Consider the following 23,821-nt stretch of genomic DNA (forward strand, 5'->3'; position numbering starts at 1 on the left):
ATGACCCAGCAGGACCCAGCTGGCACAGAGCATGACCCAGAAGGACCTAGCTGGCAGAGCAGGACCCAGCTGGACCCAGCTGGCACAGATAATGACCCAGAAGGACCTAGCTGGCACAAAGCAGGACCCAGCAGGACCCAGCTGGCACAGAGCATGACCCAGAAGGACCCAGCTGGGAGAGCAGGACCCAGCTGGACCCAGCTGGCAGAGCAGGACCCAGCTGGACCCAGCTGGCAGAGCAGGACCCAGCTGGACCCAGCTGGCACAAAGCATGACCCAGCTGTACCCAGCTGGCAGAGCAGGACCCAGAAGGACCCAGCTGGCACAAAGCAGGACCCAGCAGGACCCAGCTGGCACAGAGCAGGATCCAGCTGGACCCAGCTGGCACAGAACAGGTCCCAGCTGGCACAGAGCAGGACCCAGCAGGACCCAGCTGGCACAGAGCAGGACCCAGCAGGACCCGGCTGGCACAGAGCAGGACCCAGCAGGACCCGGCTGGCACAGAGCAGGACCCAGCAGGACCCAGCTGGCACAGAGCAGGACCCAGATGGCACAGAGCAGGACCCAGATGGCACAGAGCAGGACCCAGATGGCACAGAGCAGGACCCAGCAGGACCCAGCTGGCACAGAGCAGGACCCAGCAGGACCCGGCTGGCACAGAGCAGGACCCAGCTGGCACAGAGCATGACCCAGCTGGCACAGAGCAGGACCCAGCAGGACCCGGCTGGCACAGAGCAGGACCCAGCAGGACCCGGCTGGCACAGAGCAGGACTCAGCAGGACCCGGCTGGCACAGAGCAGGACTCAGCAGGACCCGGCTGGCACAGAGCAGGGCCCAGCAGGACTCAGCAGGACCCAGCTGGCACAGAGCAGGACCCAGCTGGCACAGAGCAGGACCCAGCAGGACCCAGCAGGACTCAGCAGGACCCGGCTGGCACAGAGCAGGACCCAGCTGGCACAGAGCAGGACCCAGCAGGACCCAGCAGGACTCAGCAGGACCCGGCTGGCACAGAGCAGGACCCAGCTGGCACAGAGCAGGACCCAGCAGGACCCAGCAGGACCCAGCAGGACTCAGCAGGACCCGGCTGGCACAGAGCAGGACTCAGCAGGACCCGGCTGGCACAGAGCAGGACCCAGCAGGACTCAGCAGGACCCGGCAGGACTCAGCAGGACCCGGCTGGCACAGAGCAGGACTCAGCAGGACCCGGCTGGCACAGAGCAGGACTCAGCAGGACCCGGCTGGCACAGAGCAGGACCCAGCAGGACCCGGCTGGCACAGAGCAGGACTCAGCAGGACCCGGCTGGCACAGAGCAGGACCTTGTCAGCTGCTTGGCTTTTCTTTTTGGCAGATATGCAGCCTACAGTCATATTCTAATCTATCTTATACTCGTGACTGTGACTGGGTTATTCAGGCACCAGATGATTGTTAATGTGTTGATGTATTATGCTATGATATTATGAGCCTATGTACAGTATTGTGGAACATTAGAACTACAGAGACTGGCCAATAGTTTAACTCTTTCTAACTTATTGATGCATCATGATAGTACCAAACTGTATTTTTGATGGTCACAGAATCCTAGAATCAGATAACACATGAAAGGACCACAGAAACATACACTGAGTATATAAACATTATGAACACCAGCTGTTTCCATGACAGACTGACCAGGTGAATCCAGGTGAAAAGCTCTGATCCCTTATTGTCACCTATTAAATCCACTTCAAATCAGTGTAGATGAAGGGGAGGAGACAGGTTAAAGAATTATTTTAAAGCCTTGAGACAATTGAGACATGGAATGTGTGTGTGTCATTCAGAGGGTGAATGGACAAGACAAAAGATTGAAGTGCCTTTGAACGGGGGTTTGGTAGTAGGTAACAGGAGCACCGGTTTGTGTAAAGAACGACAACGCTTCTGGGTTTTTCACGCGCAACAGTTTCCTGTGTGCATCAAGAATGGTCCACCACCCAAAGGACATCCAGCCAACTTGACACAACTGTGGGAAGCATTGGAGTCAACATGGGCCAGCATCCCTGTGGAACACTTTCAATTCCTTGTAGAGTCCATGACCTGACGAATTGAGGCTGTTGTGAGGGCAAAAGGGAGTGCAACTCCAATATTAGGAAGGTGTTCCTAATGTTTTGTACACTATTGTATAACACACAGACCAACACACACACACACACACACACAGACGTATCCTAACTGAAGGTAACAAGGTAAAGAGGTAGGACAGTGCAGACTATGTTTAGAGTCTCTGTTGGTCTGACAATCCTATTTGGGACTTTAAACGGGTCGCACATGTTGAGATCATCCCTGCAGATGTACACGCTGACCAAAGGACATTACATAAGCCTGTGTCAAACACAGCACGGTGGCAAGGAAAAACTCCCTAGAAAGGCCAAAACCTAGGAAGAAACCTAGAGAGGAACCAGGCTATGTGGGGTGGCCAGTCCTCTTCTGGCTGTGCCGGGTGAATGACCAGCATGGTTGTCGAGGGTATAACCCCACCCACTTTGCCAAAGCACAGCCCCCACACCACATACAATTCTACCAATTCATTCTAGTAGCCATATAACATTATAACGTATCCATAGATTTCCTGAAACTACTAAACCCAGCAACAACAACAACAACAACAACAACAACAACAAAAGTCCCTTTTTCAGGATCCGGTCTTTCAACGATAATTTGTAATAATCCAAATAACGTCACAGATCTTCATTGTAAAGGGTTTAAACACTGTTTCCCATGCTTGTTCAATGAACCGTAAAGAATTAATGAACATGCATCAGTGGAACAGTCGTTAAGACACTAACAGTTTACAGACGGTAGGCAATTAAAGGTCACAGTTAGGAAAACTTAGGACACTAAAGAGGCCTTTCTACTGACTCTGAAAAACACCAAAAGAAAGATGCCCAGGGTCCCTGCTCATCTGCATGAACGTGCCTTAGGCATGATGCAAGGAGGCATGAGGACTGCAGATGTGGCCAGGGCAATACATTGCAATGTCCATACTGTTAGACACCTAAGACAGTGCTACAGGGAGACATGACGGACAGCTGATCGACCTCGCAGTGGCAGACCACATGTAACAACCTGCGGGACAGGTACAGAATGGCAATAACAACTGCCCGAGTTACACCAGGAACGCACAATCCCTCCATCAGTGCTCAGACTGTCCGCAATAGGCTGAGAGAGGCTGGACTGAGGGCTTGTAGGCCTGTTGTAAGGCAGGTCCTCACCAGACATCACCGGCAACAACGTTGCCTATGGGCACAAACCCACCATCGCTGGACCAAAAAATGCTCTTCACTGACGAGTCGCGGTTTTGTCTCACCAGGGGTGATGGTCGGATTCGCGTTTATCGTCGAAGGAATGAGCGTTAAACTGAGGCCTGTACTCTGGAGCGGGATCGATTTGGAGGTGGAGGGTCCGTCATGGTCTGGGGCGGTGTGTCACAACATCATCGGACTGAACTTGTTGTCATTGCAAGCAATCTCAACGCTGTGCGTTACAGGGAAGACATCCTCCTCCCTCATGTGGTACCCTTCCTGCAGGCTCATCCTGACATGACCCTCCAGCATGACAATGCCACCAGCCAAACTGCTCGTTCTGTGCATGATTTCCTGCAAGACAGAAATGTCAGTGTTCTGCCATGGCCAGTGAAGAGCCCGGATCTCAATCCCATTGAGCACGTCTGGGACCTGTTGGATCGGAGGTTGAGGGCTAGGGCCATTCCCCCCAGAAATGTCCTGGAACTTGCAGGTGCCTTGGTAGAAGAGTGGGGTAACATCTCATATCAAGAACTGCCCAATCTGGAGCAGTCCATGAGGAGGAGATGCACTGCAGTACTTAATGCAGCTGGTGGCCACACCAGATACTGTCTGCAATAGGTTGAGGGCTGACTGCCTCTTTCCATATGTCAGTTTATGTCTCAGTTGTTGAATCTTGTTCATGCAAATATTTATGTTAAGTTTGCTGAAAGAAACGCAGGTGACAGTGAGAGGACGTTTCTTTTTTTGCTGAGTTTAGTTGTAATTAACTATTACAAGTTCCTATTGTAATTACCAATAATTGGAAAAGGGGCAAATATATTCAATTCATTCTTAACAAACGGAAGAATATAAGCAATATTTTTTCTAACGTTTTTCCATGTATTAATTTTTTCATCCTGAATTGACTGTCTTTAATTCAAATTGACCCCAACCCTGATTCCATGTCTTTAATTCAAATTGACCCCAACCCTGATTCCATGGCCTTTTGCAATCCTACCCCTGATTGAGACTAATGCATTGAGATTAAACGAGCTACAGGCTGGGCAGAAACAACGCCAGACAGTTGGTAGAGCAGATGGTTGAGTGGGTTGGAGCATGGTGATGCCACCACCAGGCAGTTGAGTGGGTTGGAGCACGGTGCGGGCACCTCCAGGCGGTTGAGTGGGTTGGAGCACGGTGCTGGGCCCACCAGATGGTTGAGTGGGTTGGAGCACGGTGCTGGAACCACCAGACGGTTGAGTGGGATGGAACACGGTGCTGGAACCACCAGACGGTTGAGTGGGTTGGAGCACGGTGCTAGAACCACCAGACGGTTGAGTGGGTTGGAGCACGGTGCTGGAACCACCAGGGTTGTAGGTCAGAATGTACTTAACATATCTGTTAACTGTAGCCACTTTGGAAAAGAAAGACCATTCTAACCCTAACCCTAACCCTAAACTTAAACCTAACCCTTAACTTAAACCTAACCCTAACCCTAACCTTAACCCTAACCCTAACCCTAACCCTAACCCTTAACTTAAACCTAACCCTAACCCTAACCCTTAACTTAAACCTAACCCTAACCTTAAACCTAACCCTTACCTCAACCCTAACCCTTACCCTAACCCTAACCTTTAACCCTAACCCTAACCTTAACCCTAACCTTAAACCTAACCCTTAAACCTAACCCTTAAACCTAACCCTAACCCTTAAACCTAACCCTTAACCCTAACCTTAACCCTAACCCTAAGTCTAACGTTAATTATAACACTAACCCCTAACCCTTAACTTAACCCTAACCCTAACCTTAAACCTAACCCTAACATTAACCCTAACCCTTAACTTAAACAAAACCCTTAACTTAAACCTAACCCTAAACCTAACCCTTACCTCAACCCTAACCCTAACCTTAACCCTTACCTCAACCCTAATCCTTACCCTTACCCTAACCCTTACCTCAACCCTAATCCTTACCCTAACCCTTACCTCAACCCTAATCCTTACCCTTACCCTTACCTCAACCCTAACCCTCTAACCCTAACCCTAACTCTAACCCTAACCCTTACCGTAACCCTAACCCTAACTCTAACCCTCTAACCCTAACCCTAACCCTTACCGTAACCCTAACCCTCTAACCCTAACCCTAACTCTAACCCTCTAACCCTTACCCTAACCCTCTAACCCTAACTCTAACCCTCTAACCCTTACCGTAACCCTAACCCTAACCCTCTAACCCTAACCCTAACTCTAACGTTAATTATAACACAAACCCCTAATCCTAATTGTAACCCTAATCCTTTAGCCTAAAATAGCCTTAGTCCTCTGGGGACCTGGGAAACGTTCCTTGTTTTAGTTAGCACACACACACACACATACACACACATACACACACACACACACACATATACACACACACACACACACACATAAATACACACACACACACACACACACACACACACACACACATACACACACACACACACACACATACACACACACACACACACACACTCTCCACCGTCACAGACTCCACATTAAATGCAAATATGATATTCTAGTCAGTTGTTCCCTTGTGCCTATATTGAGTTGCATAGACACCCTTCCCTTCCTAAATAAGTACAGCATTTAAGCCACAGGAATTCAGACAGGACCTGTGACTCTATGAAGAAATGTGTTCTAACAGGTGTCCTGTTGCTCCATGTTCAGTGACCTGACAGAACGTGACAACTACACTACATGGCCAGCATTTTGAATGCCTAGCAAGACAGGAAAAATGGACCAAGTCACACACTCATCAAGACAACACTTGGTCATCCCTTGCGCCTCTGATCTGGCGGACTCACTAAACACAATGTCAACTTTTGTCTGAGTGTAGTAGAGTGCCCCTGACTATCTGTAAATAATGTCTGAGTGTTGTAGTGTTCCCCTGGCTATCTGTAAATAATGTCTGAGTGTTGTAGTGTTCCCCTGGCTATCTGTAAATGATGTCTGAGTGTTGTAGTGTGCCCCTGGCTATCTGTACATTTTGAAAACAATAAAACACACCCTGACCACCACACACTCTGACCACCACACACCCTGACCACCACACACTCTGACCACCACACACTCTGACCACCACACACTCTGACCACCACACACTCTGACCACCACACACTCTGACCACCACACACTCTGACCACCACACACTCTGACCACCACAAACTCTGACCACCACACACTCTGACCACCACACACTCTGACCACCACAAACTCTGACCACCACACACTCTGACCACCACACACTCTGACCACCACAAACTCTGACCACCACACACTCTGACCACCACCAACTCTGACCACCACCAACTCTGACCACCACACACTCTGACCACCACACACACCCTAACCACCCCACACCCTGACCACCACACACACCTTGACCACCACACACCCTGACCACCACACACCCTGACCACTACACACCCTGACCCCTACACACCCTGACCACTACACCCCCAACCACCACACACCTTGACCACCACACACCTTGACCACCACACACCCTGACCACCACACACCCTGACCACCACACACCCTAAGCCCCAACCACCACACACCTTGACCACCACACACACCCTGACCACCACACACCCTAACCCCCAACCACCACACACCATAACCACCACACACCCTGACCACCACACACCCTGAACCCTACACACCCTAACAACCACACACCCTGACCACCACACACCCTGACCCCTACACATCCTAACCACACACACCCTGACCACCACACACAGCCTGACCACCACACACCCTGACCACCACACACTCTGACCACCACACCCTGACCACCACACACCCTGACCACCACACACACCCTAACTACTACACACTCTGACCACCACACACTCTGACCACCACACACCCTAACCCCCAACCACCACACACCTTGACCACCACACACCCTGACCACCACACACCCTAACCCCCAACCACCACACACCTTGACCACCACACACACCCTGACCACCACACACCCTAACCCCCAACCACCACACACCTTGACCACCACACACCATAACCACCACACACCCTGACCACCACACACACTGACCCCTACACACCCTAACAACCACACACCCTGACCACCACACACCCTGACCCCTACACACCCTAACCACACACACCCTGACCACCACACACCCTGACCCCTACACACCCTGACCACCCTGACCCCCAACCACCACACACATTGACCACCACACACAGCCTGACCACCACACACCCTGACCACCACACACCCTGACCACCACACACTCTGACCACCACACCCTGACCACCACACACCCTGACCACCACACACACCCTGACCACTACACACTCTGACCACCACACACTCTGACCACCACACACCCTAACCCCCAACCACCACACACCTTGACCACCACACACCCTAACCCCCAACCACCACACACCTTGACCACCACACACACCCTGACCACCACACACCCTAACCCCCAACCACCACACACCTTGACCACCACACACCATAACCACCACACACCCTGACCACCACACACCCTGACCCCTACACACCCTAACAACCACACACCCTGACCACCACACACCCTGACCCCTACACACCCTAACCACACACACCCTGACCACCACACACCCTGACCCCTACACACCCTGACCACCCTGACCCCCAACCACCACACACATTGACCACCACACACAGCCTGACCACCACACACCCTGACCACCACACACCCTGACCACCACACACTCTGACCACCACACCCTGACCACCACACACCCTGACCACCACACACACCCTGACCACTACACACTCTGACCACCACACACTCTGACCACCACACACCCTAACCCCCAACCACCACACACCTTGACCCCCACACACCTTGACCACCACACACCCTGACCACCACACACCCTGACCACCACACACCCTGACCACCACACACCCCGACCACCACACACCTTGACCACCACACACACCCTGACCACCACACACCCTAACCACCACACACCCTGACCACCACACACCCTGACCACCACACACCCTGACCACCACACACCCCAACCACCACACACCTTGACCACCACACACACCCTGACCACCACACACCCTAACCACCACACACCCTGACAACCACACACCTTGACCACCACACACCCTGACCACCACACACCCTAACCACCACACACCTTGACCACCACACACACCCTGACCACCACACACCCCAACCACCACACACCTTGACCACCACACACACCCTGACCACCACACACCCTAACCCCCAACCACCACACACCTTGACCACCACACACCTTGACCCCCACACACCCTAACCACTACACACCCTGACCACCACACACCCTGACCCCTACACACTCTGACCACCCTAACCCCCAACCACCACACACCTTGACCACCACACACCCTGACCCCTACACACTCTGACCACCCTAACCCCCAACCACCACACACCTTGACCACCACACACCCTGACCCCCACACACCCTGACCCCTACACACCCTGACCACCCTAACCTCCTGACCACCACACACCTTGACCACCACACACCCTGACCACCACACACCCTGACCACCACACACCCTGACCACCACACACCCTAACCACCACACACCCTGACCTCCACACACCTTGACCACCACACACCCTGACCACCACACACCCCAACCACCACACACCTTGACGACCACACACACCCTGACCACCACACACCCTAACCACCACACACCCTGACCACCACACACCCTAACCACCACACACCCTGACCACTACACACCCTAACCACCACACACCCTGACCCCTACACACCCTGACCACCACCACACCCTAACCACCACACACACCCTGACCACCACACACCCTGACCACTACACACCCTGACCACCACACACTCTGACCACCACATACACATACACCTTAACCACCAAACACCCTGACCACCACACACCCTGACCACTACACACCCTGACCACCACATACACATACACCTTAACCACCACACACCCTGACCACCACACACACCCTGACCACCACACACCCTGACCACCACACACCCTGACCACCACACACACCTTAACACACCAGAGCCCTTAACTTCCAGACATTCTACTCACATATTCTGGAAACATGATCCAATCAGATAGAAGCAGTCTGAGGGGAATTCCTTCAATTTCTTCTGTGTCTGGCTCACACACTGTACCAGTGTCTGTCTACCTGTACCAGTGTCTGTGTCTACCTGTACCAGTGTCTGTGTATGAGAGTGTTTGAGCTAGCCGTGCCTACCGGTAGCCACTAGTCCACACACTGACACTGTGGTTAGCGTTAGCGTTAGCCTGAAACAGGTTCTAACCCACTCCTGTAAGATGGCCGCTAGCTAATCAGACGTGGAGGGGAGGAGGGGAGAGGGGGAGGAGAGGAGGAATGAACGGGAGGAGGGGGAGAGGGGGAGGAGAGTGGGAGGGGGACAGGGTGATGAGGAGAGGAGGGGAGAGGTGAAAGAGGAATAGGGAGGAGAGAGGGGGAGGAGGAATGAGGAGGAGAGGAGGAGAGAGGGGGAGGAGAGAAGGAGGGGAGAGGGGGAGGAGGAATAGGGAAGCTAAGGATAGAAAGCAAAGCCTCCTTAATCAGCTGAGATCTGACGGGGGGGGGGGGGGGGTCGACCACACAGACAGACATACACACACAGTTCCATACAGAACACGTTAGTTAGAGATGGGAGTTGACTGACGAGCTCAGGGAGGCATCAGACAGAGGGAATAGACCACAGAGCCAGAGCATATGGTCATCCTACTGAAACCTGATCCACTTCCCCTGTATTCAGACTGTTGGGGCTTTTAAAGCAGGCCTTAGATCTCTATTGGCTGTCCTACCCTTCCTTCTAGACATTGATTGGTGCTTAAATTATATAGTTATATACAGTATATACAGTTGAAGTCAGATGTTTTACAAACACCTTCAGCCAAATACATTTAAACTCAGTTTTTCACAATTCTTAACATTTAATCCTCGTAAAAATGGCCTATTTTAGGTCAGTTAGGATCACCACTTTATTTTAAGAATGTGAAATGTCAGAATAATAGTAGAGAGAATTATTTATTTTAGCTTTAATTTCTTTCATCACATTCCCAGTGGGTTAGAAGTTTACATACACTCATTTAGTATTTGGTAGCATTTCTTTTAAATTGTTTAACTTGGGTCAAAAGTTTCGGGTAGACTTCCAAAAGCTTTCCGCAATAAGTTGGGTGAATTTTGGCCCAATCCTCCCGACAGAGCTGGTGTAACTGAGTCAGGTTTCTATAGGATTGAGGTCAGGGCTTTGTGATGGCCACTGGGGATCATTGTCCATTTGGAAGACCCATTTGCGACCAAGTTTTAACTTCCTGACTGATGTCTTGAGATGTTGCTTTAATATATCCACATAATTTTCCTCCCTCATGATGCCATCTATAAGTGCACCAGTTCCTCTTGCAGCAATGCACCCCCACAACATGATGCTGCCACCCCCGTGCTTCACGGTTGGGATGGTGTTCTTCGGCTTGCAGTGGCATCTTCCTTGCTGAGCAGCCTTTCAGATTATGTCGATATACGACTCATATTACTGTTGATATAGATACTTTTGTACCTGTTTCCTCCAGCATCTTCACAAGGTCCTTTGCTGTTGTTCTGGGATTGATTTGCACTTTTCGCACCAAAGTACGTTCATCTCTAAGAGACAGAACACATCTCCTTCCTGAGCGGTATGACAGTTGTGTGGTCCCATGGTGTTTATTCTTGCGTACTATTGTTGTACAGATGAACGTGGTACATTTAGGCATTTAGAAATTGCTCCCAAGGACGAACCAGACTTGTGGTCTACAATTTTTTGCTGAGGTCTTGGATGATTTATTTGGATTTTTCCATGATGTCAAGCAAAGAGGCACTGAGCTTGAAGGTAGGCCTTGAAATACATCCACAGGTACACGTCCAATGGACTCAAATGATGTCAATTAGCCAATCAGAACCTTCTATATTTTTCCAAGCTGTTTAAAGGCACAGTCAACTTAGTGTATGTAAACTTCTGACCCACTGGAATTGTGATACAGTGAATTATAAGTGAAATAATCTTTCTGTAAACTATTTTGGGAAAAATTACCTGTGTCATGCACAAAGTAGATGTCCTAACCGACTTTCCCAAACTATAGTTTGTTCACAAGAAATTTGTGGAGTCGCTGAAAAACGAGTTTTAATGTATGTAAACTTCCTACTTCAACTGTATACAGTCATATATATATATATATATATATATTTTTTTTTTAAAATTGTTTATCTTTTATTTATGCACTTCGAGATTAACCTTGTACAATGAAAAGCACTTTACAAATGTAATAAATTATTATTACTAAATTAGATTGCGCCAAAATTGGATGAATGTGTCACCTGTTTGCCTTTATGAAGTCCAGCCACAGTTGAAATCCACACACTGTGATCTAGGACACCACTATACGCAGTAATGAGTGAGAATCTACAGCTCATCAGTGAAGCTGCAAAATACAACTCACTTTTCTGAACCACTTTGTGTTGTGGAATGGGTTCAGGGGTCAGGGGTTAGGGGTCAGGGGTCAGGGGTTAGGGGTCAGGGATTAGGGTTCAGGGGTTAGGGGTCAGGGGTTAGGGGTTAGGGTTCAGGGGTTAGGGGTCAGGGGTTAGGGGTCAGGGATCAGGATAGGGATGTTCAACCCTCCTCGTGAGGAGAATCTCAATTAAATACTTACTCACCTCCTTCTCAAAAACCCATTGGAAGAGAAAGACAGAGGTCCTTCCTCTCTGACCTTCCCTTCCAATGTGTTTTGAGAAGGCAGCAAGGAGAGAGGAGAGAGGACACGAGGAGAGAGGAGAGAGGAGAGAGGAGAGAGAGGAGAGAGGAGAGAGGACACGAGGAACATGCAACTAAGATTCTCCATGGAGAGCTAACATTCTGTTCCCGCCCTAATCTAACGCACCTGAATCAGGAACTTGATTGGTTGAATCGGTTAGAATGTTAGAGCAAGGCTGGAACAAAAGAATGCACACCCAGAAGCACTTCAAGAGCAGGCTTGGCCACCCCTGTGTCAGAGCAGAGGGTAGGACTCACAGTTCACAGTGGCTGCCAGCTGAAAGGCTCCCTGGTTAGGGATTAGCTAATCCCCCCCCCCCCCCCCGTCCTCCCCTTCACACACAAAGAGCACCGTTAGAGAATTACATCTTACATACATTTTACCAAACAGAGCATTTGAGTCAGAACATAAGGTACTTTACGAGCTTAGATATAAAAGTGTCAGACATCAGAAGCCTAGGAGGTGAGACTGTCTGTTGGATACCAGAGGAAGTCTCTCTCTCTCTCTCTCCTTCTCTCATTCGCTCCTCCTCTCTCTCTCTGTCTCCTGTCTGTATACTCTCTCCTGTCTGTCTGTCTGTCTGTCTGTCTGTCTGTCTGTCTGTCTGTCTGTCTGTCTGTCTGTCTGTCTGTCTGTCTGTCTGTCTGTCTGTCTGTCTCTCCCTCCCTCCCTCCCTCCCTCCCTCCCTCCCTCCCTCCCTCCCTCCTTTATGCCTCTCTCTCTCTATCACGCCCCTCTGGTTATTACTGAAGGAGAGGCAACAAGAGAGCCCTCTACTGATAAGAGAGGTTGATGCTCTCTCTCAGAGCTAGAGAGCCCTCTGCTGGTAAGAGAGGTTGATGCTTTCTCTCAGAGCCAGAGAGAAAGCGCCTCCTTTGTGGGTTTTATACAGATCCCCCAGATGGCAATTTTGAGACACCAGCTCCACTATCTGTGAAACTGGAGTGTGTGTGTGTGTGTGTGTGTGTGCGTGGTGTGGTGTGGTGTGTGTGCGTGCATTTGTGTGTGCGTGCATGTGTGTGTGTGGGCGGGGCCCCTTGAGTATGACAGCCTGTCAACTTCCTGTGACGACAAGACCTAGACAGGAAGTGTTTCTCCTGGGAGTTCAAATGCATAACTCTGGCTGCACCTCAACCATAATTCACCCCCTTCCTGTCTCCTCCTCTCCTCTCCTCTCCTCTCCTCTCCTCTCCTCTCCTCTCCTCTCCTCTCCTCTCCTCTCCTCTCCTCTCCTCTCCTCTCCTCTCCTCTCCTCTCCTCTCCTCTCTTCTCTTCTCTTCTCTTCTCTTCTCTTCTCTTCTCTTCTCTTCTCTTCTCTTCTCTTCTCTTCTCTTCTCTTCTCTTCTCTTCTCTTCTCTTCTCTTCTCTCCTCTCCTCTCCTCCCTCCTCCTCCTCTCCCCTCCTCCTCTCCTCTCCTCTCTGACCCTCATCCCTTCCTAAGCAGCTGTGACTCATCTGAACAAACATCCTAATCCACCTCACCACTGGAGCTATAGGCCTAATACACACACACACACACACACACACACACACACACACACACACACACACACACACACACACACACACACACACACACACACACACACACACACACACACACACACACACACACACAACTCCTCAGGTCAGTTTCCAGAAACAGATGATTCAGCCAGTCAACTCCCCAGGTCAGTTACCAGAAACAGATGATTCAGCCAGTCAACTCCCCAGGTCAGTTACCAGAAACAGATGATTCAGCCAGTCAACTCCTCAGGTCAGTTACCAGAAACAGATGATTCAGCCAGTCAACTCCTCAGGTCAGTTACCAGAAACAGATGATTCAGCCAGTCAAGTCCCCAGGTCAGTTACCAGAAACAGATGATTCAGCCAGTCAACTCCTCAGGTCAGTTACCAGAAACAGATGATTCAGCCAGTCAACTCCTCAGGTCAGTTACCAGAAACAGATGATTCAGCCAGTCAAATCCTCACTGCAGGATTTAGGGCTTTTATCAACCAAGTGTCTTCTACAGGTATATGTGTCTTACATTCTCCTCTAGTCGGTTGATTCCCACCACACCCCTCTGCCTCACAGGAAGAAGCTGCGTATCAGACGTAATCCATAGATACGGAACGGTAAACTCCAGTTCAGATACGGAACGGTAAACTCCAGTTCAGATACGGAACGGTAAACTCCAGTTCAGATACGGAACGGTAAACTCCAGTTCAGATACGGAACGGTAAACTCCAGTTCAGATACGGAACGGTAAACTCCAGTTCAGATACGGAACGATAAACTCCAGGTTTGCCTCTTCTATCTGTGCACGAGGGAGTATTAGTCCCATGTCCCAGTCTGAACAACATGCATCCGTTCTCTTCCTCCGTTACTGACCCCCGAAAATAAAGTCAGGTGCATTGTTGTCCTCCTCGCGCTGTTGCTCACTCTATTTAGCTAATTATGATCCCCAGGACACGACAGTGCAGGAGAGAAGGAGGGGTGGGATTCATAAGAGGATTAGAACGCCTGAGCCATCTGTGTTCAGGGGGAATTAACCACTACTGTACCGTACACACAATCAGGCAGACAGACAGAGACAGGCACACACACATACAAGCACTGATACACGCAGACACACACACAAACAAAGACAGGAAGACAGAAGTACAGACATAGAAAACACCAAAAAGTGTAATGACATTGGGCGATTGTCATTGGGTCTATACTCTTCTAGCCTGAATTAATGTACAGTAGGGCAAACAAGTATTTAGTCAGCCACCAATTGTGCAAGTTCTCCCACTTAAATAGATGAGAGAGGCCTGTAATTTTCATCATAGGTACACTTCAACTATGACAGACAAATTTAGAAAAAAAATCCAGAAAATCACATTGTAGGATTTTTAATGAATTTATTTACTTATTTTCCACCAAAATTTGCTAATTTGCAAACTTGCACAATTGGTGGCTGACTAAATACTTTTTTGCCCCACTGTATGTGTCTGTCTGACAAAAGAAAAAAACAGTTGGGAGAGCTGAAAAGATATGGGACTGTCCTGAGATGACAGCTGAAAAGATATGGGACTGTCCTGAGATGACAGCTGAAAAGATATGGGACTGTCCTGAGATGACAGCTGAAAAGATATGGGACTGTCCTGAGATGACAGCTGAAAAGATATGGGACTGTCCTGAGATGACAGCTGAAAAGATATGGGACTGTCCTGAGATGACAGCTGAAAAGATATGGGACTGTCCTGAGATGACAGCTGAAAAGATATGGGACTGTCCTGAGATGACAGCTGAAAAGATATGGGACTGTCCTGAGATGACAGCTGAAAAGATATGGGACTGTTCTGAGATGACAGCTGAAAAGATATGGGACTGTTCTGAGATGACAGCTGAAAAGATATGGGACTGTCCTGAGATGACAGCTGAAAAGATATGGGACTGTCCTGAGATGACAGCTGAAAAGATATGGGACTGTCCTGAGATGACAGCTGAAGATATGGGACTGTTCTGAGATGACAGCTGAAGAGTTATGGGACTGTCCTGAGATGACAGCTGAAAAGATATGGGACTGTTCTGAGATGACAGCTGAAAAGATATGGGACTGTTCTGAGATGACAGCTGAAAAGATATGGGACTGTCCTGAGATGACAGCTGAAAAGATATGGGACTGTCCTGAGATGACAGCTGAAAAGATATGGGACTGTCCTGAGATGACAGCTGAAAAGATATGGGACTGTTCTGAGATGACAGCTGAAAAGATATGGGACTGTCCTGAGATGACAGCTGAAAAGATATGGGACTGTCCTGAGATGACAGCTGAAAAGATATGGGACTGTCCTGAGATGACAGCTGAAGATATGGGACTGTTCTGAGATGACAGCTGAAGAGTTATGGGACTGTCCTGAGATGACAGCTGAAAAGATATGGGACTGTTCTGAGATGACAGCTGAAAAGATATGGGACTGTTCTGAGATGACAGCTGAAAAGATATGGGACTGTTCTGAGATGACAGCTGAAAAGATATGGGACTGTCCTGAGATGAGAGCTGAAAAGATACGGGCTGTCCTAAGATGACACCTGAAAAGGGACTGAGATACAGGACTGTCCTGTGATGACACCTGAAAAGGGACTGAGATACAGGACTGTCCTGTGATGACACCTGAAAAGGGACTGAGATACAGGACTGTCCTGTGATGACACCTGAAAAGGGACTGAGATACAGGACTGTCCTGTGATGACACCTGAAAAGGGACTGAGATACAGGACTGTCCTGTGATGACACCTGGAAAGGGACTGAGATACAGGACTGTCCTGTGATGACACCTGGAAAGGGACTGAGATACGGGACTGTCCTGTGATGACACCTGAAAAGGGACTGAGATACAGGACGGTCCTGTGATGACACCTGAAAAGGGACTGAGGTACAGGACTGAAAATAGTTGATCAAATATTGAATTTGTTCTTTAATACTATGGCCCATAGAAACACATTGAATAACACATTCATAAATGGCAGTAAAGACAATCCTAAGGAATAAGGTTTTGAAGTGACTGTCCTACATCTAAGATATAAGATATGAGATAAGATATGAGATAAGATATAAAATAGCAGGAAATATTTTTGCCTTTTTGGACACACATTTATCCCCTTATTTTTGTTGGTACTAACTACAGTTCTTTGCGAAAGTATTCATCCCCCTTGGCGTTTTTCCTATTTTGTTGCATTTCAACCTGTAATTTAAATAGATTTTTATTTGGATGTCATGTAATGGACATACACAAAAGGAAAAAAATGACTTGTTTCAAATAATTAAACAAAATATAAAACTGGAGAAGTGGTGCATATGTATTTACCCCCTTTTCTATGAAGCCATCGAAATAAGATCTGGTGTAACCAATTACCTTCAGAAGTCATATAATTAGTTAAATAAAGTCCACCTGTGTGCCATCTAAGTGTCACATGATCTCAGTATATATACAACCTGTTCTGAAAGGCCCCAGAGTCTGCAACACCACTAAGTAAGGGGCACCACCAAGCAAGTGGCACCATGAAGACCAAGGAGCTCTCCAAACAGGTCAGGGCCAAAATTATGGAGAAGTACAGATCAGGGTTGGGTTATTAAAATATATAAAAAATGTTGAACATCCCACGGAGCACCATTAAATCTATTGTAAAAAATGTAAAGAATTTGGTACCACAACAAACCTGCCAAGAGAGAGCCGCCCACCAAAACTCACAGACCAGGCAAGTAGGGCATTAAACAGAGAGTCAACAAAGAGACCAAAGATAACCCTGAAGGAGCTGCAAAGCTCCACAGCGGAGTTTGGAGTATCTGTCTATAGAACCAATTTAAGCCGTACACTCCACAGAGATGGGCTTTACGGAAGAGTGTCCAGAAAAAAGCCATTGCTTAAAGAAAAAAATAAGCAAACACGTTTGGTGTTCCCCAAAAGGCATGTGGGAGACTCCCCAAACATATGGAAGAAGGTACTCCGGTCAGATGAGACTAAAATTGAGCTTTTTGGCCATCAAGAAAAATGCTATGTCTGGCGCAAACCCAACATTTCTCACCACCCTGAGAACTCCATCCCCACAGGGAGCTAGGGTATAACAAATGCTGCCCTGCCAGACCCACTGATGTCCCTGCCCTGGGCCCCCCATAAAATACACTCTATACACAACCGGACACACGGACACACAGACAGACAATACAGACAGACAATACAGACAGACAAGACAGACCAGACAGGGTGTCAACTCCAAATGGAACATCAGAATAGACAAACAGTGGTGTTGAAGGTTAGGTAGCCTCAGATACCGGAGGAAACTGCTGGAAATAGACATCAGCAGAGACTGAGAAATAGACATTAGAATGTAAAATCGGGGGAGATTCCAGTCAGCTGACGTCACCAGCCCAGGTCAACACCTGCACAATGATTCCCGTAGCAACCAAAACGCCCCCTTGACAATGCTGAAACCACCCCAGAAGCCCCTTGTTGAATCAACAAGTTCTCTACGGAGACGATATATTTTATGGTGGCTGGTGGGGTGGTTCTGAAAACACCACACACACACACACATACACACACACACACACACACACATCGTAGTTAAGAAATTCTGCCACAAAGTAGGCTACCAGGATAAATATATTTTGTCCATGTAATGTATCTGTCTATCTTACCTTCAGTAGATGCACACGCCCGGCCCACTAAATACCAGATGACAGATGTGCGTGAACAGCAGGAGATTCTGCGCGCAGCCTATGGAGACTTTAACCATGACATCATAAAAATAATGCTTTATTTGTCCAGTGCCTTATGAGTTTTAATTTTCTTGGGAAGGCTTCCACCTTTAAAGAGGGTATATACTGTAGAACTTTTGTCTCTGGAGGTGCTGTAAAACCAAAAAAAAGGTCCCTGATTGGACATAAATTCTGTCCAGAAATAACTTAATTGGCCAATTGGGGCACAACTTCCCACACCCATGAGCAAAAGCATATAGTTTGCCTAAAAGTATTATTTGTGTGGTTTCCTGAGATAATATTCTATTACAATACATTCGGGAAAGTATTCTGTCCCCTTCACTTTTTCCACGTTTTGTTACGTTGTAAAATGTATTACATTTACTTTATTTATTCATGAATCTGTACACAATACCCCATAATGACATCACAATACCCCATAATGACATCACAATACCCCATGATGACATCACAATACCCCATAATGACATCACAATACCCCATAATGACATCACAATACCCCATAATTACATCACAATACACCATAATGACATCACAATACCCCATAAGGCCTAATCGGTAGAGTGCAGCAGAGATGGTTGTCCTTCTGGAAGGTTCTCCCATCTCCACAGAAGAACTCTGGAGATCTGGCGGAGTGGCCATTGGGTTCTTGGTCACCTCCCTGACCAAGGCCCTTCTCCCCCGATTGCTCAGTTTGGCCGGGTGGCCAGCTCTAGGAAGAGTCTTGGTGGTTTCCAACTTATTCCACTTAAGAATGATGGAGGCCACTGTTTTCTTGGGGACCTTCAATGCCTAGACACAATCTTGTCTCAGAGCTTTACGGACAATTCATTTGACCTCATGGCTTGGTTTTTGCTCTGACATGCACTATCAACTGTGGGATCTTATGTAGACAAGTGTGTGTCATTCCAAATCATGTCCAATCAATTGAATTTACCACAGGTAGACTCCAATCAAGTTGTGAAAACATCTCAAGGAAAATCAATGGAAATAGGATGCACCTGAGCTCAATTTCGAGTCTCATAGCAAAGGGTCTGAAAACTTACAGTTGAAGTCGGAGGTTTACGTACACCTTAGCCAAATATATTTAAACTCAGTTTTTCACAATTCCTGACATCCTAGTAAAAATACCCTGTCTTAGGTCAGTTAGGATCACCACTTTCTTTTAAGAATGTGAAATGTCAGAATAATAGTAGAGAGAATGATTTATTTCAGCTTTTATTTATTTGATCACATCCCCAGTGGGTCAGAAGTTTATATACACTCAATTAGTATTTGGTAGCATTGCCTTTAAATTGTTTAACTTGGGTCAAATGTTTTGGGTAGCGTTCAACAAGCTTCCCACAATTTTAGAATAAGGCTGTAAAAAGTGAAGGGATCTGTATTCTCTCTGACTGCACTGTACCTGTTTATGAATCATACAGCCAAATTTCAAGCCAAATTGTGACAATTGTAAACAATAATCATCTAGTCCAGTGCCTTCAGTAAGTCTTCACATCTCTTGACTTTTTCCACATTTTTTTGTGTTACAACCTGAATTTAAAATAGCTTAAATGGATATTTTGTGTCACTGGCTTACTCACAACACCCCGTAATGTCAAAGTAGAATCATGTTTTTCAAAAGTTTATCAAATGAATTGAACATGAAAAGCTGAAATGTCTTGAGTCAATAAGTATTCAACCCCTTTGTTATGGCAAGGAGCCTAAATAAGTTCAGGAGTAAAAATGTGCATAACAAGTCACATAATAAGTTGCATGTGTGCAATAAAAGTGTTTAACATAATTTTTGAATGACTACCTCATCTATGTACCCCACACATACAACTGTTTATAATGTTCCTCAGTTAAGCAGTGAATTTCAAACACAGATTCAACCACAATGTCCAGGGAAGTTTTCCAATGCCTCACAAGGAAGGGCACCTATTGGTAGACGGGTAAAAATACGAAACGGACATTGAATATCTTTTGAGCTGAGGTGAAGTTAATAATTGCACATTGGATGGTGTATCAATACACCCAGACACTACAAAGATACAGACGTCCTTCCTAACTCAGTTGCCAGGAAGGAAGGAAGGAAGGAAGGAAGGAAGGAAGGAAGGAAGGAAGGAAGGAAGAAAGAAAGAAAGAAAGAAAGAAAGAAAGAAAGAAAGAAAGAAAGAAAGAAAGAAAGAAAGAAAGAAAGAAAGAAAGAAAGAAAAGAAAGAAAGAAAGAAAGAAAGAAAGAAAGAAAGAAAGAAAGAAAGAAAGAAAGAAAGAAAGAAAGGAAGGAAGGAAGGAAGGAAGGAAGGAAGGAAGGAAGGAAGGAAGGAAGGAAGGAAGGAAGGAAGGAAGGAAGGAAGGTACTCAGGGATTTCACCATGAGGCCAGTGGTGATTATAAAACAGTAACAGAGTTTAATAGCTGTGATGGGAGGAAACTGAGGATGGATCAACAACATTGTAGTTACTCCACAATACTAACCTGATTGACAGAGTGAAAAGAAGGAAGCCTGTACAGACTAAAAAATATTAGAAAAACATGCGTCCTGTTTACAGCAATGTACTAAAGTAATACTGCAAAAGATGTGGCAAAGCAATAAACCTTTTGTCCTGAATACAAAGTGTTATGTTTTGGAAAAATACAATATAACACATTACCTCATATCACTCTCCACTTTTCAAGCATAGTGGTGGCTGCACCATGTTATGGGTCTGCTTGTAATCGTTAAGGACTAGGGAGTTTTTCAGGATAGAAAAGAGATGGAATGGAGCTAAGCACAGGCAAAATTCTAGAGGAAAACCTGGTTCAATCTGCTTTCCAACAGTCCACCAATACTTTCTGAAGGCATTATATACAATGTATATTTTTGTGAAATGCAGACTTCATATGGATAAATTGGTTTCCAGAGCTCTGTTAACTCTACTGTGTTTTGTCAAAGAGTGGATGGTGTGCCAATGCTGAGTGGTCACTTCTCGTGGCTGGAGTTCTTGGGGGAGATTTATATGGCAGAGCCATCAGCAGTTTGTTTACAACTGTGCCAAGTTTGTGTCGGATCCTGTCCCGGAGCGCTGTCAGATCAATAGCCGGGATGATCCGAGACCTGTTCTCTCAGCTAGCTGGTCAGTCAGATCAATAGACGGGATGATCCGAGACCTGTTCCCTCAGCTAGCTGGTCAGTCAGATCAATAGCCGGGATGATCCGAGACCTGTTCCCTCAGCTAGCTGGTCAGTCAGATCAATAGCCGGGATGATCCGAGACCTGTTCCCTCAGCTAGCTGGTCAGTCAGATCTTTAACCTTTATTCAGCGATTCTTAGACTTTTTTCACCTCGAGAAGTTGACCATCCTCCAGTGACCCAAATCGTCCACCAACAACCAAAATTAAGAAGAAACTGTTTGTGATTCTAGATACATTCTCATAACTTGTGACCCACCTCTGACATGCCCAGGGCCCACTTTGGGTCCCGAACCATAGTTGAAGAAACCCTGCCTTTCTTATATTGATATATTGCATGTTTATTTCCCCTAGATTGGACTTGCCCAAAATGCTTTCCTTAATCTCTGATTGGCTGACATGTGTTTGCCCCGCCTCCCTCCTGTTCACCAGAGCACACTCTTCCACTTCCTAACTGACACCTGTGTCACTGGGCGTGTGTCTGTGTTGAAGTGATGGTATATATACACAAAGTTCTGTTGCCATCATCTAGGCAAATGCTGCTACAAGCTGTGGTGGGCGGAACCAGTCACCTGTCAATCAGACAGAAACACCTGGAGGTGGAAGTAACCCCTACACCCTTCCCCCAGGCACAGGTGATATAGAACGTGTGTGTGTGGTTCCACTCTCTCTCTCTGGACGATGATGAGTGTGTTCTGTCTCTCTGGACAATGATGGGGGTGTACTGTCTCTCAGGGTGATGATGAGTGTGTACTGTCTCTCAGGGTGATGATGAGGGTGTACTGTCTCTCAGGGTGATGATGAGTGTGTTCTGTCTCTCAAGGTGATGATGAGTGTGTACTGTCTCTCGGGGTGATGATGAGGATGTTCTGTCTCTCAGGGTGATGATGAGTGTGTACTGTCTCTCAGGGTGATGATGAGGATGTTCTGTCTCTCAGGGTGATGATGAGTGTGTTCTGTCTCTCAAGGTGATGATGAGTGTGTACTGTCTCTCGGGGTGATGATGAGGATGTTCTGTCTCTCAGGGTGATGATGAGTGTGTACTGTCTCTCAGGGTGATGATGAGGATGTTCTGTCTCTCAGGGTGATGATGAGGGTGTACTGTCTCTCAGGGTGATGATGAGGGTGTACTGTCTCTCAGGGTGATGATGAGTATGTACTGGCTCTCAGGGTGATGATGAGGATGTTCTGTCTCTCAGGGTGATGATGAGTGTACTGTCTCTCAGGGTGATGATGTGGGTGTTCTGTCTCTCAGAGTGATGACGAGTGTACTGTCTCTCAGAGTGATGAGGATGTTCTGTCTCTCAGGGTGATGATGAGTGTGTACTGTATCTCAGGGTGATGATGAGTGTGTACTGTCTCTCAGGGTGATGATGAGGATGTTCTGTCTCTCAGGGTGATGATGAGGGTGTACTGTCTCTCAGGGTGATGATGAGTGTGTACTGTCTCTCAGGGTGATGATGAGGATGTTCTGTCTCTCAGGGTGATGATGAGTGTGTACTGGCTCTCAGGGTGATGATGAGTGTGTACTGTCTCTCAGGGTGATGAGGATGTACTATCTCTCAGGGTGATGATGAGGATGTTCTGTCTCTCAGGGTGATGATGAGGGTGTACTGTCTCTCAGGGAGATGACGAGTGTACTGTCTCTCAGGGTGATGATGAGGGTGTACTGTCTCTCAGGGTGATGACGAGTGTACTGTCTCTCAGGGTGATGATGAGTGTACTGTCTCTCAGGGTGATGATGAGGATGTTCTGTCTCTCAGGGTGATGATGAGTGTGTACTGTCTCTCAGGGTGATGATGAGGGTGTACTGTCTCTCAGGGTGATGATGAGGGTGTACTGTCTCTCAGGGTGATGATGAGTATGTACTGGCTCTCAGGGTGATGATGAGGATGTTCTGTCTCTCAGGGTGATGATGAGTGTACTGTCTCTCAGGGTGATGATGTGGGTGTTCTGTCTCTCAGAGTGATGACGAGTGTACTGTCTCTCAGAGTGATGAGGATGTTCTGTCTCTCAGGGTGATGATGAGTGTGTACTGTATCTCAGGGTGATGATGAGTGTGTACTGTCTCTCAGGGTGATGATGAGGATGTTCTGTCTCTCAGGGTGATGATGAGGGTGTACTGTCTCTCAGGGTGATGATGAGTGTGTACTGTCTCTCAGGGTGATGATGAGGATGTTCTGTCTCTCAGGGTGATGATGAATGTGTACTGGCTCTCAGGGTGATGATGAGTGTGTACTGTCTCTCAGGGTGATGA

The 23,821-nt window shown here is 47.6% G+C and overlaps 2 protein-coding genes across 2 annotated transcripts in view; one reads left to right on the top strand and one right to left on the bottom strand.

The window, feature by feature from the left end:
• Positions 1-14,629, bottom strand: part of LOC116353309 (retinitis pigmentosa 1-like 1 protein) — a 34,096-nt gene extending 19,467 nt beyond the window's left edge. Inside the window, 1 exon segment of the mRNA XM_031787593.1 lies at positions 14,191-14,629. The gene's annotated coding sequence lies outside the window, so the exon portion shown is untranslated.
• LOC116353310 (spidroin-2-like) lies at positions 1-23,789 on the top strand. Its single transcript, XM_031787594.1, has 3 exons — positions 1-1,320; positions 23,529-23,582; positions 23,727-23,789. The coding sequence occupies exons 1-3, from the start codon at positions 1-3 to the stop codon at positions 23,787-23,789; spliced, it is 1,437 nt and encodes a 478-aa protein (XP_031643454.1).
• Positions 23,790-23,821: the final 32 nt, after the last annotated feature.

This window comes from Oncorhynchus kisutch, linkage group LG14 (genome assembly GCF_002021735.2).
Source record: "Oncorhynchus kisutch isolate 150728-3 linkage group LG14, Okis_V2, whole genome shotgun sequence".
NCBI classification, from domain to species: domain Eukaryota; kingdom Metazoa; phylum Chordata; class Actinopteri; order Salmoniformes; family Salmonidae; genus Oncorhynchus; species Oncorhynchus kisutch.

What these genes read in the sequence shown, in the direction of transcription:
- LOC116353310 (XM_031787594.1), top strand. Translation starts at nt 1, where the DNA reads ATGACCCAGCAGGACCCAGCTGGCACAGAGCATGACCCAGAAGGACCT. An exon ending in CTGGCACAGAGCAGGACCTT is followed by an intron (nt 1,321 to 23,528) that starts GTCAGCTGCTTG and finishes TCTGTCTCTCAG; the next exon opens with AGTGATGACGAGTGTACTGT. An exon ending in AGGATGTTCTGTCTCTCAGG is followed by an intron (nt 23,583 to 23,726) that starts GTGATGATGAGT and finishes ACTGTCTCTCAG; the next exon opens with GGTGATGATGAGGATGTTCT.